This window comes from Hylobates moloch, unplaced genomic scaffold (genome assembly GCF_009828535.3).
Source record: "Hylobates moloch isolate HMO894 unplaced genomic scaffold, HMol_V3 SCAFFOLD_9, whole genome shotgun sequence".
Taxonomy (NCBI): Eukaryota; Metazoa; Chordata; class Mammalia; order Primates; family Hylobatidae; genus Hylobates; species Hylobates moloch.
This window is the reverse complement of record NW_026652284.1, coordinates 9,903,621-9,917,157: the sequence shown is the minus strand read 5'-3', so window position 1 is coordinate 9,917,157 and position 13,537 is coordinate 9,903,621. Positions and strand designations below refer to the sequence as shown.

The following is a 13,537-nucleotide window of genomic DNA, read 5'->3' as shown; positions in this document are numbered from 1 at the left end:
TGTCTGTGCTGTGGGGCTATAGCTATGATGTAAAGCCCATCTGTGGGAAGATAGCAGTGGCTTTTAAAAAAATAACTCTTTTTTTTTTTTTTTTTTGAGAGGGAGTCTCACTCTGTCACCCAGACTGGAGTGCAGTGGTGTGATCTCGGCTCACTGCAACCTCCACCTCCCGGGTTCAAGCAATTCTCCTGCCTCAGCCTCCCGAGTAGCTGGGACTACAGGTGCCCGCCACCGTGCCTGGCTAATTTTTGTATTTTTAGTAGAGATGGGGTTTCACCATATTGCCCAGGCTGGTCTTGAACTCATGACCTCACAATCTGCCCACCTCGGCCTCCCAAAGTGCTGGGATTACAGGTGTGAGCCATGGCGCCCGGCCTAAAAATAACTCTTAGGAAAAGGAATGCCTTTCACCTAGAGGCACATTCTCCTACAAACACTCATACCCAGCTGAGGATAGCAGTGAATTTGCGTCTCAGGAGATGTTAAAGATTGGCTGGTATCAGGACTGGGGAGCAGCAGCATCAGATAATAGCTAATATTTATTTAGTGCTGCCTGCCTGTGGGGTACCTGGCTACACTTTTTGCATACATTGTTTTGTTTAGGTATATTCACCTCTATTTTACAAATGAAGAAACTGAGTCACAGAGAGGCCCAAAGGGTCATTCAATATGTGGTTCACAAAGATTTGAACCCAGGCCGCCTGATGCCACAGCCTAAGTAATCACTACTGCCGTCTTACAAACACGAGGTGTAGACTCAGCCCCACCAGACACCCAACATGAGACCTAGACAGCTCCACTAGGCTTTAGGATGAGACTGGGAGCAAGGGGTGCTCTTTGTAGATGGTGGCTGGGAAGGCCCTGCACTTACAAGCTGGGTAACAGTGAGTCATGTTTACCCCCAGGTGGAGCCAGCTGGACTGGAGGAGGTGATCACAGATGCTGTGGCTGGGCTGCCCCATGCTGTACGAGTCAGTGCCCGGGACTTTCTAGATGCTGGCACCTGGAGCACCTGGAGCCCAGAGGCCTGGGGAACTCCAAGCACTGGTGAGAGACAAAGCCAAAGAAAAGGGCAGAGGCCCCACCCCAAAGCATCTATCAGCTGAACCAATTCCAAAAGACAGCCAGGTGGCACATGCCCTGCCCACACAGGCACGGCAATTGCTGTCCCAGACTTCAGACTTGTTTGCCTACAGCCCTGTCTTAGATTAAGTCCTGCCCCTTGGCCTCCACCCCTGCAGTTACAGGCTCCACTTCTACAAGCTTGGAGCTTGCCATGCTCCCTAGGAGCTGGCCATGCCCTATCAGGCTCCTCCTTCTAGGTACCTTGACTTCCAACCTAGGCCTTGGCCTTGAGCACAGGATGTGACCCCCGTCCCCACCAGCGTATGGACACATATTGGGTCTTGCCTTCCTTTAGTGACTGTACCAAAGGAGATACCAGCTTGGGGCCAGCTACACACGCAGCCAGAGGTGGAGCCTCAGGTGGACAGCCCTGCTCCTCCAAGGCCCTCCCTCCAACCACACCCTCGGCTACTTGGTGAGCTTGGGCAGATGGGCAAGACTTGTAAAGGACTGAAAACCCCAGAGAAAAGGGGACACAGAGCTTGGTCAGGCTTGCTCTCAGTGACATGTGGCCCTCCCCCTCAGATCACAAAGACTCTGTGGAGCAGGTAGCTGTGCTGGCATCTTTGGGAATCCTTTCTTTCCTGGGACTGGTGGCTGGGGCCCTGGCACTGGGGCTCTGGTAAGTGACTGCCATTGGTCCCTCAGCCTCTGATCCTCACAAATGCTCTGATGCCCATAGAACACATTCATCTCCACCCTTCATGACTGCCCGCTGAACCTGTCTGATTCTGGAACTACCTCCCCATACCTCCATCCCCCATGCCCCACTTGATTTTAACTGATTCCTCTCCTGACCCTTTACTAATAAACCCTTTGGAGGAGACTGAGATACCCCACATTGTTGGAGAGACAGCTGCCTTTCTATGCCCCAGGCTGAGGCTGAGACAGGGCGGGAAGGATGGATCCCCAAAGCCTGGGTTCTTGGCCTCAGTGATTCCAGTGGACAGGCATCCAGGTGAGTAGGACATCCAGAAGATTTGGACTTGGAGATGTGTGCCCCTATTTTGAGTGTCCAGATTAAGAGCTGGCTGCCCTAGTCATTTTAAACATGCTGGGAATCCAAGTTGGGTCTCCTCATTTTAATGATGTCTAAGCTGAGGGCTGGGCCTTTCATTCTTGAGTCCCTGGGCTCAGAAGTGGGTCTCTTCCCCTTCTCTCAGGGTACTGAGGAAGGACCCCAGGTGGACTTCCCTTCAGGGTATTAGTATTAGTGTTAATACTCTTCCAGGGTATTAGACTCAGCTGGATATTCAGCCTTTTTTTTCCAGGTGTCTTGGATCAGTGCTGGGTCCCCTCCTTCATTCTTGTTGTGCCTGGGCCCAGAGCTAGGTCCACTCCCTTATCTTCAGTGTGTTGAAGAGGCTCCCTCAGAGCTGGGCTCCTCTACTCATCTTCAGAGTGTTAAGCTTAGAACTGAGTCACCTCCCTCATTTTCAGGGTGTCTGGGCCAAGATCCAGTCTTACTGTCTCTCCTGATTTGCCTCCTGCTTCTTCTAGGAGCTCCAAACCTGTAGAGGACCCAGGAGGGCTTCGGCAGTTTCCACCTATAATTCTGTCTTGCTGGTGTGGATGGATGGACAGATAGAAACCAGGCAGGACAGTAGATCCCTATGGTTGGGCCTCAGCTGGAAGTTCTGTTTGGAGCCCATTTCTGTGAGACCCTATATTTCAAATTTGCAGCTGAAAGGTGCTTGTACCTCTGATTTCACCCCAGAGTTGGAGTTCTGCTCGAGGAACGTGTGTAATGTGTACATCTGTGTCCATGTGTGACCATGTGTCTGTGAGGCAGGGAACATGTATTCTCTGCATGCATGTATGTAGGTGCCTGGGGAATGTGTGTGGGTCCTTGGCTCTTGGCCTTTCCCCTTGCAGGGGTTGTGCAGGTGTGAATAAAGAGAATAAGGAAGTTCTTGGAGATTATACTCAGAGATTATTGTCCAATGCTGCTTTATTATTTGGCTATTGGGGGCTTCAGCCCATTTTCCTTAGCATCCCAAAATTCAGCTTGGGCAGAGTCCCGTGGAGCTTTCTCTCTTGGTGCTCAAACCACTGTGACAGGCTGGGGTTCTGGGGGTGGATGCAGATGCTGCGTTGAGCCAGGTGAAGCCTGGGTAGAGAAAGGTCCAAAGCTATGACTATGGCTTGGGGATGAGATTAGGGTCCAGGGGTTAGGAGCAAGGACCAGATGAAAACCTGAGTTGGCATCAGAATTAGCAGTTAGGGCTGGGGTTGGGATCAGCATTAGGGGCTGGGACTGAGGTCAGAGTCAGGGGTATCAGGGGTGGGAGCTCACACGAAAGCCTGGAGGTGACAGTCCCCATCAGCCTCCTGCAGTTCCACCTGGATGACCTTCCTCAGTAGCTTGTCTGAGAGTGGCTTTTGGTAGAGCTGAGTACAGCAGGCAGTGCTGGGTGGCAGTAGGAATGCTAGGGGGCAACAGGGCCATGTGTTCAGAGGGATCCTGACCAAGAACCTCTCTGCCAGACAGCTGGAGGTTAGGTTGGATTTCCTGGGTCTTTTCAACTTCATCCCATTCACCCAGACCCCCAGCTTTCTATACCCCCAAGTACTCACCTGCTGTAGGGTCTGGGCTCAGGAGCAATGACAGCAGCAGGAGGCTGCAGAATGTTGAGGGCCCCTTCATGTTCCTCAGCCTCAACTCTTCCTTCTTTCTCTCTCCTCCTCCCCTACCTTTTATCTAGGTGCCTTTTACCTGGGGCACTAGGTGAGTCAGAGGCAGTTGGAGATGTATGTGTAACCTGTGACACTCCTGGGCCCTAATTCTCGGCCCGTTGCCACAGACTCCTTCCTCATCTAGGATAGCCATTTCCCATGTGCTCCTAACCTCTGGGCAGTGAAGCTGGGGGAAGGATTAGTGTGTGATGTAGGGACTGATGGAACAGTGAGTAAGGGCAGTCAAGCATCCACAGCAGCATCTAATGATAGACATTCACACTCAAATACGCATAGCCACACATTCAAAGTCACTCCTCCATCACTTGGTCAACCTCACAAAGTCATACTCATGATCAGACAACCATAGACAAAATTAGATAGCCCCGGTTATACTCAAAGTCCCCCTCCCACCCAGTTGTGTTTTCACAGTCATCCATTCACAAGCAAGTTCACACTAGCACACACAGATTCTGATAGGGGAGTTGTGGGTGGGGTGGGAGCAGAGGGCGGGCCAGCACCAACTTGCCTTCACCTTCTCCTCCCCACTTCCTGGCTTGGCCTGCCTGTCTTATCAGAACAAACGGATGGGAATGGGTCCCTGGAGCAGGGCCTTCTGGCTGAGGAGGATTCTTGGCTGAGGCCAGCCACATTCAGAGAAGCTGGGGGAAGGCCCTTTATGGTAATATTAAGGGTGTTTTGGAGATGCTGAGGTGGGGCAGCTTTCCCCAGGATGATGAGACAGGGAGGAAAGATAAGGAGGGAAGATAAAAGCTCTTTGGTGCTAGGTTACTGTTGTCAAAACAGGTACAAGGCCCAGTGAATCTTACCTTCCTGTTTTTGTCTAGTGCTGTTCCAGGAATGCCAACCTCTTGCCAGCAGGGGCCTAGGGTCTCCAGATCCAGTCCCTGACTTGTTGAAGACATTAGACTCAAGCACTCAATTACATCTTTGTTTTACTCAAATTCCAGCCTCCTTCCTGGGCCTGGAGGAACTTCCCCCCTCCCTACCCGGGTTCAGTCACACCCTCATGTCCAGCTGCTATACCTGCTGCATCCCACCCTCCAGCAATAGCCGCTTCTCTAGCCGCTTCTTTCCTAATCCCATACCCAGCCGTCACTCCGTTCTTTACCCCCTCCCCGCAATGCAAAGCTCGTATTCATCTTTACCCAGTCCTTTCCAGGAAGCTGGGAGCTGCCTAGGGTGGGGGTATGCTGCCAAGTTCAGTGCCCCTGGCTCCTTTAAGAATTTCTCACTCCTGGTCCAGGGATCTCAATCTGCAAGTCCTGCTCTATATTTGAAACATAAACCAAGTCATAACGCAGTAATCCAGCCCTTATCTTGTTGCAGTCGTCTGCTGTAGGGTCAGCCACTCTCTATGGAGTAGGCTTTCTCTTGGGATAGGGCTTAGGCCTTTCTCTTGTGTCCCAAGGCTTGGGTGTAGCCACTGAGGAAATCCCAAGGAAATCTCCCAGGTTCCTCGGTCTTGTCATAGACCTTCTTCATCAGTTGGCTGTGCGCTACATACTTTCTGGTCTTTCCTGGACTTGTCGGTCCAGAGGCCTTCGGAAGGCAGAAAACAAATGCTTCTGGGTGTGCACCCATCTCTCCCCTTTAAGACCAAGTCTTCTCCCCAGCCACAATCTGCTGTAGCTTTGACCCCAGCCAGAAACTGGGCCGTCTCTTTCTTTAACTTAATCTTGTGGTGCCCTTTCTGGTGCTGGGTCCAGTCCCTAACTGGAGGCAGGCCCACATAGCAGTCCCTGATTCTCACCACTTGAGGAGTTAGTGGGTCCCAGGCTGATTGGGTGACAGAAGGGGGCAGCAGAGAGCAGTGACCCTTGGACTCTCCTAGGGAGGGAGCAAGGACTGCTAGGTAGGCTGATGCCAAGGATCTCTAAACTTGGGATCAGACTGGAGGAACCAAAAGTTGGGGTATGAACTGTAGGAAAGGTCGCCAACTCAAGTCACTCCTCTGTGGCAGGCAGCTTCTAGGAATCTCCCCCTCTTCTCATTTACAGCCTGCATCCTACACCTCTGCTTGAAATGTTTTAGATACACTCCCAACAGAGAAGATTCTTCAGACAGCTGGCAAGTCCTGGCTCCGAGGAAGGGAGTGACAGGCAGGATTATTTAGTTCTCTTCATATAGGCGACTCACAGTATGGGTTTTTGGGGGTTGGGGTTGGGAGAGACAGTCATTGATAGTAACAGGAGGCCTGACACTGATGAGGGGCTTTGACGTGGAAGGGCACCCTTCCAGGGAGGGACGCCCTGTCAGTACGGAACAGAGCCAGTGTGGGGAGGGGCGCTCGGCTCGAATGGCGACAGCGGCGGCAGAGTCAGGAGGTCAGTACGGTGGGCTTCGGTTTAAATCTTTAATGCACTGGCTGGCTGGGCAGCGGCGGTGGGGCTGCGGCGGGGGAGGCCACGACCCGAGCGCTGGGGAGCAGGACCCAGGCCGCTGGACAGACAGCTCATCAGGCCTCGCAGAGGCTCCAGCTTCTGCTCCCCGGGGTGCGCCGAGCTGTGGGGCGACCCGACACTGGCATGAGGCGGGGCGGGAGCTACCGGATTCCCCCCGATGGGTCCTCAGAGACTGAGTCCCGTCCATGCCCGGGGCGGGTCCGCGGTATCGCAGCCCCCTCACCTCCGCTCCCTCCGCCACATGCGAAGCCAGGGGAAAAAGTAGAAACAGCCCCAGTAGATCCTGCAGAGAGAGGGCAGACCCGGGCGGGGCGGGGCGGGACGGGGCGGGGAGGAGCTGACCCTACAGACTCCGCCCCGCGGTGCCTCGCCCTCGAGGAAGGCTCCGCCCCACCCCTAAAAGCAGCTCCCTTCGCGCCCACGCCCCTGGGAGGCTCGCCCCGCCCACCCCTCGCCCCCGCAGAACTCCACCCTCCCCCACCCCGGAGCCGCCTGGTTCCTCCTCCGCAGAACCCGCCTCCACTCACTCCTCCTCCGCCTCCAGCGCCACCTCGTATCTCCTCATTCCCGACATGTCCTGGGCTCCGAACGTCTCCTGGGGAGCGGCATGATTGAATCAGGGATTCCCTAGCCCCAGGTCCCCTTCTCCGTCATTCTCAGGACGAGGCTGCCCAGTTCTCAGGTAATCTGAGGCTGATGCCCCCGGGAAGCCTCAGTTGCCACCACGGGACAGGGTGGGCTTGGAGATTTGGGAGGCACTGGAAGTTAAGGGGTGAGGAGGCCGGTCATCTCCGGGGCCTGGGGCATTTAGGGGGCCAGGGCGAGAGGTTTGGCGGTCATGGGGCTGGGAGATTTGGGGCCCTGGGTGAGGATTTTCAGGAGCTGGGGTCACCTGAAGGGGGGGCTGAGAGGGGTCAGCGCAGCCTAAACTCCCGCCCTCCCTGGCTACACCCCGGAAACGGACCGTTACCATTACGTCACAGGGATGCCGTCGCGCACTAGGTTTGCCTGTCCCCCGGAAGGGGTGGGGTCTGCATGTCTCCCAGAGGAGGCGGGGTCGAAACGTCATCTTACGGGGTGAGGCCAGGGGCGGAGTCGGTTGATTAAGATGCGGGCAAAGGACCGTCTTTTATAGGTGTCGAGTCAGGTTTTGGAGCTACACCTTGGGAGGCCGAGGCTTCCGCAGCAGGCAGCAAGAAAAGAGGGTTGGGACTAAGTCCAGTACTGTTTTCCCAATCCCCACGTCTCCTCTACCTCTCCCTGGGCTTCTGCCCTGCCAAGTGCCTCTCTTGCCTGCCTCCCTCCCCTTGTATGACCCTGGGCTGAGGAGGAATAGGTCCTCAGGTAGAGTCCAGTCTAGAAAAGGCCAGGCTCCGGAAATACCTGGTTGAGTGGCCTCGGCTAAGTCACTGAATGGCAGGAGGGTCATTGCCCTTCCTCTCTGGCCTGAGACCTATCTTCCTGTGATTTTTTTTTTCGCTACATTCCTTCAATCAAATATTTGCTGAATGACCACCTGTGTGTCAGGCACTGTGCTGGACATGGGGATGTAGTAGTTAAAGAAGACAGGTGGCCGGGCGCGGTGGCTCAAGCCTTTAATCCCAGCACTTTGGGAGGCCGAGGTGGGTGGATAACCAGGTCAGGAGTTCAAGACCTGCCTGGCCAAGATGGTGAAACCCCGTCTCTACTGAAAATACAAAAATTAGCCGGGCGTGGTGGCAGGCGCCTGTAATCCCAGCTACTCGGGAGGCTGAGGCAGAGAATTGCTTGAAACTGGGAGGCTGAGGTTGCTGTGAGCTGAGATCGCACCACTGCACTCCAGTCTGGGCGACAGAGTGAGACTCTGTCTCAAAAAAACAAAACAAAACAAAAAACACAACCAACAAGACAGGCACCTTGTCTGCCCTCTGAGAGGTAGGGGTAGAGCTGGGAGGATCAAAAGAGAATAGTGAGATTCTTACTATAAATGGAGCAGGCTGGCTGGAAGAAGTAGAAGGTGCCAAGAAAGGGCAATTAACCCAGTGTGGGAGGTTGGAAATAGCTGCCCCAGACCTCTGACATCCCAGCCAAGGCCCAATACTGAGCTGTAGTTGGTTCGAGTAAGGGGAAAGACAGTCTTGGGGCTGGGCTGACTGTATAGGAGGGAGTGACCAGAAATAAGTGGGGTGAAAGTTTCCTCTGGGTGAAATGTGAGGAATGGATACCCCTCTTCTCTCCCCCATCCCACCCTCTTTCTCCCTCTCATTCTTGTCTTCCCTTGCCTGAGCCACATACAGATAGCAGACAGAGAGATCCATGGGTGCTAGGTAGTTTTATTGGAAGCACTGCAGTCTGGGAGTTGGGAAGCTATGCTTTCACCACGTTCACACTTTCACTCACATTCACACTCATGTTGACACTCCAGGCCTGGCTGGGTCAGGTCTGGTGCTGAGGAACTAGAGGCCTTGTCTTCCCTTCTGATCCTTGGTTCACCAGGCCAGGGCTCTCTCTGGCACTCTCATGGGCTAACTGCTGTGGCTCTTGCTCTGGGAAAGGAAGGAGAGGAAGGGCCGTGGGCTGTAATCTTAGATGGGGCTCAGAAGGGGCAGACAAGACTGGGGAGGGCCAGGCTGTCCTTGGCAGAGGTCTTCTGCAATCTCCAGATGGTGCAATCCATCCAGGGCTGGTCAAGAGGCTGCCTTTCAGTGTGGTGAATCTGGAGTCAGAGAGAATGGAGCCATAGAACTCATCTTCCCAAAAGGCCCTGGTGTGAGGGGCAGATGCTGGGGACCAGATCTGGGAACCTGTTTTAGGGGCTTCCTTGAGGGAGGGATTGGGCAAGGAGAAGTGAAGGAAGCAAGATGGTGAATGGAGACCTGGATGATGGAGGAAGTGATTGGGACGGGAGGAGACTGGACATTCTCCACCCTGACTCATAGGACAAAGTGCCCTGCAGCCATCCCTGAAGAGGAGGTAGCAGAAGGCACCAAAAATGTTCCCAGGAATTGGGTGTTGATTTACTAAGAGGCAGAGTCCTCAGAGTTGTTGGTATCACCCAGAGCTAGGGAGTGAGTATTAGCTTTAGGGCTTAAGATGGGAAGGCTACAGCCCTGACTGGAACTTGGGATATCTGTGTCCAGAGCTTTAGTGTTGCTCTCTACTCCACCCACATGCACTGTTCTATTCTTCCTCTGGGAAGTCCAGGCTAGAGAGACAAAGCCTATAAAGAGAAGAGCAGCCAGAGGCTCCAGGACCCATCCGGGCACTGTACATACAGGAACAGCTGGGGTACAGGCACATCTACATCACACAGGTGCACACAAAGGGCATAGGCATACCCACACCACACAGGCACACACATAGACTGCAAAGGAATACACACAATGCACAGGTATACCCATGTCACACAGGACATACAGTCATCACAAGGGTACACCCATTTGGCATATGTACAGTCTCGGGTTCATACTTGGACCTGGATGTTGACATTGTGAAAGGAGAATAAATCTCAGGACCCCCAAATCATTAAGCCAAGGGGAAAGTCAAGCTGGGAATTGTGTCAGGCAAACCTGCCTCTCATTTTATTCCTAAGAGAGATAGCTACAAAGAAAAAGCTACGTACTTCCCTCACAATTTGTCCACAGGGAAATTCCTTGTGGGCCTCAAGATCTTTACTTTAAAACAGTTGTGTTGAATTTCACCCTGGCAATGTAAACTGATAGCTTATCTTCACAGGTGCAGGACAATAGACAGAACTCAAAGTCATCCCTCTGCTCACCTGAGACAAATGCATATCTGATTGCTTCCCTCTGCTCACCTGAGACAAATGCATATCTGATTGCTTCTTCTGCCCTATTGTTTATGCAAAAATGCAGATCCACTGAGCCAGACTAAGGCATGAGTGTGACTATTCCTTTACTCCCCACTCCATGTAAATTGTGTATTCAGTGAAAGGCTGATCAAAGCCCCAAAAGAATGCAGCCTTTTGTCTCTTATCTACCTATGACCCGGAAGCCTCCACTTCGAGTCGTCCCGCCTTTCTAGACTGAACCAGTGTACACCTTACATGTATTGATTGATGTCTCATGTCTCCCCAAAATGTATAAAACCAAGCTGTGCCCCAACCACCTTTAGCACGTGTTGTCAGAACCTCCTGAGGCTGTATCATGTCATGAGTGTGTGTTCAACCTTGGCAAAATAAACTTTCTAAATTGATTGAGACCCATCTCAGATACTTTTGGATTCACAACATGAACTCAGCTTCCTTTACAGACTCCCTGAGACCTGCGCGTTGATCCCTGCCATGCCCCTCACCTTACTGTTTAACCTCTGCCCCATTTTACTCACTCCTGGCAAGAAAACCAGTATGCTGAGAAGAGGAGTGGTGCCATACAAGAGGCCATGGAGGATGAGCAGAGATGGACAAATGAGGAGAGTCCCTGGGAGCAGCAGGTATGCAGGAGGCCTTCTGCTTGTGTGGAGTCTGTGAGACTGTGTGTGAGGTTGGATGGGGAGAGCAAGCAGGAGAGGGATCATGATCATGAGGGTGAGGGAGTCCTTGGAAGACTGAGGGTCCATGAGTGTATGTGGATCTGCAGGAGGCTGTGGCTGTCTCCTATTTATGGCCCCCTAAAACTTTCATTTTCTACGTTCAGAAACTTCCTCCCCTTCTGGTGTGTAATAAAGAATTTGATTGGCCTTTGTCCCTGGCTCCTGAGGGGGAGGCTAAACCTTTGGAATTTCCCAAGTAATAGGAGTGTCTTTATTACTCATGAGCCCCTTGGAACACACCTGGGTTTATGCTAAGAGATGAGATGACTCAGGTTAGAGGTTGGTCACCGTAAAGACCAACCATGTGATTAGAGAGTTGGGACTTTGGGCCAGGCTGACCTCTGGGGAGGAAGGGGGTGCTGGAGATTAAATTCGGGTATGTGGCCAGTAATTCAATTATGCTGATGTAAGGAAATCTCAATAAAAACTCTGGACACCAAAGCTCATAAAACTTTCTGGTTGATGAACACGTTGATGTCCCAGGAGGCTGATGCACCTTATGTCTCCACAAGGAGAAACCACTGAGAGAAGCTCTGCATTTGAGACCCTCCTAGACTTCATCCTGTGTGTCTTTTCATTTGGCTGTTTCTGATTTATACCCTTAATAAACTAATTAAACACAGCACTGTCCTGAGTTCTGTGAGTCACTCTAGCAAATTATCAAAACTGACAGGGGTTTTGGGAACCTCCCAGACTTGTAGCCAGTTGGCCAGAAATGTGGGTGGCGTGGAGACCCTACTTGTGACTGGTATCTAAACTGGGGACAGTCTTGTTGGGGACCTTTCCCTTAAACCTGTGGAATCTGGTGCTAACTCTACGTGGCTAGTGTCAGAAGTGAATTGCAGTCCGTGAGTTGGTAGCAGAATACCTTCCCACTGGATAGCTCCCCATCGCCTCTCTCTCCCTTTTTGTGGAGGAAACTCTTTTCTCTTTCACAGCTCTCCGCAGTAGACTGCACCTGTTTTTCACTTTTTGGCTTCAGCTCTGAGAATCTCAGCAATAAGCAGTTTGGACAAGGGGAGGAGAGTTTGCACTATTACCATTAGGGGAAGATTTGCAAGGTTTGTGATGTTGCTCCTTTGGAGGCATTTGAGCCATCAGTCTCAAGGCTGGGAGTCAGGGTTTGGTTCAAGATTAGGGTCAGAGGTAGGAATGTGTCTCTTCCCTAGGTTCCTCACTGCCAGCTCTTCTCTGTAGTACTAAGACACCTGGGAGTAGGAGGAGTGGGAAAGATGGGACATAGCCACCCCCTAGATTCCCTGAGGGACAATCACAGGAGCAGGGTAAGGATGAGAAGGTCCCCTCCCAGATTCTCCAGACCTCCCTGGGCTCATCACAGTGCCTATATATCCACCATCTGAGATCCATTCCTCCCTTGGAAAGTGAAGCTAAAGGGAACATTCTTTGGAAGCAGGTTCAGCTCCCCTATCTCTCAGCTCTGGACTCTAGGACTTCACCTTCCTGGCCCAGCCAGCACTGTCCCTCTCCCTTATTGACCCATTTTCCTATGCCCCAGAGCTGAGTTAGAATAACTGGAGGAGAACTTGGCCTAGAACACGCCCATTCTCTACCGTGGCCTCCCTATCCTGGGAATTGAGAGGGATTTTTGAGGAGAGGGTTTGGTCAGCTCGCAGAGTAACAGGGAAAGAAAGGAATGAGGGAGTCCTGTGAAGCAGGCTTACTGTGTACTGGTTGCCAATTTGTCTGAGTCCAGTGGGAGAACACATCCAACAAGTTATATGAAATGAATTTATTACTTTCAGGTAGGCAGCAAGGGAAACAGAATCCCAGGATTAATTGTGAGGCAGCCCCCGAGGCTCAGGAAAGCTGCCCAGGGCAGATGGTTTCATCTGCCTATGCTGCACTGGCTGCAGCCAAGGACTCCAGAAAGCAGCCTGCCTTGGGTTTTATACCCCAGGGCAATGTGAATTCCTGGGCTAAAACATTGAAGGATATTCTGTTTCTGGGGTGGGACTAGAACAGAGCCTGTTCCTTATCTGTTTCTGTCACCTCTTCCTTATCTCAAGATTTTGCATTCCAAGTGAGAAAGGGAGGAGACCTGGGTCAGTGTACGGTCACCCAGAGAACTGTTCTGCCAGACCCAAGAGATAGACCTCTCAGAAGACACTATTGTGGAGTGCTATTCTGTTTCCCATTCCAGATCTAGAGTATATAATGGAGCAGATTTAATTGCCTGTATTTTTCTGCCCCATCCATCCATCCATGTGTCTATATCTCCACTCATATTTGTCTCTTCATCAGCCCATGTCTATATGTCCACTCATCTTTGTCTCTTCATCAGCCCATTCTTCCTTCTTTCATCTTTCATTTATTTTTCTCATATATTCATTGTGACCTGTTCATCTGTATGTTCAACCATTATTCATTTATTGTTTCCCTTCATTTATTTGTCTCTCAGTTATGGTAATAATTAACATTTATTGATACTTAAGTGCCAGGCACCATGCTAAGTGCTTTAAATTCATTGTCTCATGACAAATCCATGAAGTAGATTGCTGTGGGCTGTTTTTGTTCATGCAGACCACTTTTCTACTTTTCTATACCCCTTTTTGTGGTTCCTGTAGGAAACTCCTTTCCCACTTAACATGGTCTTGGTGGGGCTGTCAGCTACAGTGCTCTGATCAGAGTACCCCTTTTCCTGGCCACTGTGATAGACTGAAGAACTGAGTATGTATCACAAGTACAGTTAACCAGAGCTTTATGAGATTTGATGTTTGGATGCTAGGAGAAAGAGGGTCTCTTTTAGATCAATCAATACA

The 13,537-nt window shown here is 51.7% G+C and overlaps 3 protein-coding genes and 1 long non-coding RNA gene across 9 annotated transcripts in view; 2 read left to right on the top strand and 2 right to left on the bottom strand.

Annotated features, from left to right (window-relative positions):
* The window catches only part of IL11RA (interleukin 11 receptor subunit alpha), a 51,392-nt gene extending 48,578 nt beyond the window's left edge, over window positions 1–2,814 (top strand). Inside the window, exons 3-7 of the mRNA XM_058444403.1 lie at window positions 844–1,047; window positions 1,421–1,540; window positions 1,651–1,747; window positions 2,001–2,083; window positions 2,626–2,814. Of these exons, the coding sequence (XP_058300386.1) occupies window positions 844–1,047; window positions 1,421–1,540; window positions 1,651–1,747; window positions 2,001–2,083; window positions 2,626–2,642 (521 nt within the window). The 3' untranslated portion in view covers window positions 2,643–2,814. The remainder of the gene's footprint in view (window positions 1–843; window positions 1,048–1,420; window positions 1,541–1,650; window positions 1,748–2,000; window positions 2,084–2,625) is intronic.
* A 140-nt stretch (window positions 2,815–2,954) lies between these two features.
* CCL27 (C-C motif chemokine ligand 27) lies at window positions 2,955–6,158 on the bottom strand. Its single transcript, XM_032758896.2, has 3 exons — window positions 3,703–6,158; window positions 3,422–3,554; window positions 2,955–3,235 (listed from the first exon to the last, which is right to left on the bottom strand). Exons 1-3 carry the CDS (start codon window positions 3,770–3,772, stop codon window positions 3,100–3,102), a joined length of 339 nt encoding a protein of 112 aa, XP_032614787.1. The 5' UTR covers window positions 3,773–6,158; the 3' UTR covers window positions 2,955–3,099.
* A 6-nt stretch (window positions 6,159–6,164) lies between these two features.
* LOC116812906 (uncharacterized) lies at window positions 6,165–7,439 on the bottom strand. 4 transcript variants are annotated; one of them, XM_032758894.2, is made up of 4 exons: window positions 7,198–7,439; window positions 6,755–6,822; window positions 6,451–6,510; window positions 6,165–6,327 (listed from the first exon to the last, which is right to left on the bottom strand). In XM_032758894.2, the coding sequence occupies exons 1-4, from the start codon at window positions 7,294–7,296 to the stop codon at window positions 6,171–6,173; spliced, it is 384 nt and encodes a 127-aa protein (XP_032614785.1). In that variant the 5' UTR covers window positions 7,297–7,439; the 3' UTR covers window positions 6,165–6,170. The 4 variants fall into 4 exon arrangements, with proteins under 4 accessions (XP_032614785.1, XP_032614784.2, XP_032614786.1 ...); XM_032758893.2 differs by having other exon boundaries at window positions 7,192–7,278; XM_032758895.2 differs by lacking the exon at window positions 7,198–7,439 and adding an exon at window positions 7,120–7,187.
* On the top strand, window positions 6,521–11,382 carry LOC116812908 (uncharacterized). Of its 3 annotated transcripts, none has more exons than XR_009214768.1 (3): window positions 6,521–6,909; window positions 10,479–10,658; window positions 11,241–11,382. It is a non-coding gene; the product is annotated as an uncharacterized LOC116812908 (long non-coding RNA). The 3 variants fall into 3 exon arrangements; XR_009214767.1 differs by having other exon boundaries at window positions 10,467–10,658; XR_009214769.1 differs by having other exon boundaries at window positions 10,467–10,658; window positions 11,169–11,382.
* The last annotated feature ends 2,155 nt before the right edge of the window (window positions 11,383–13,537 follow it).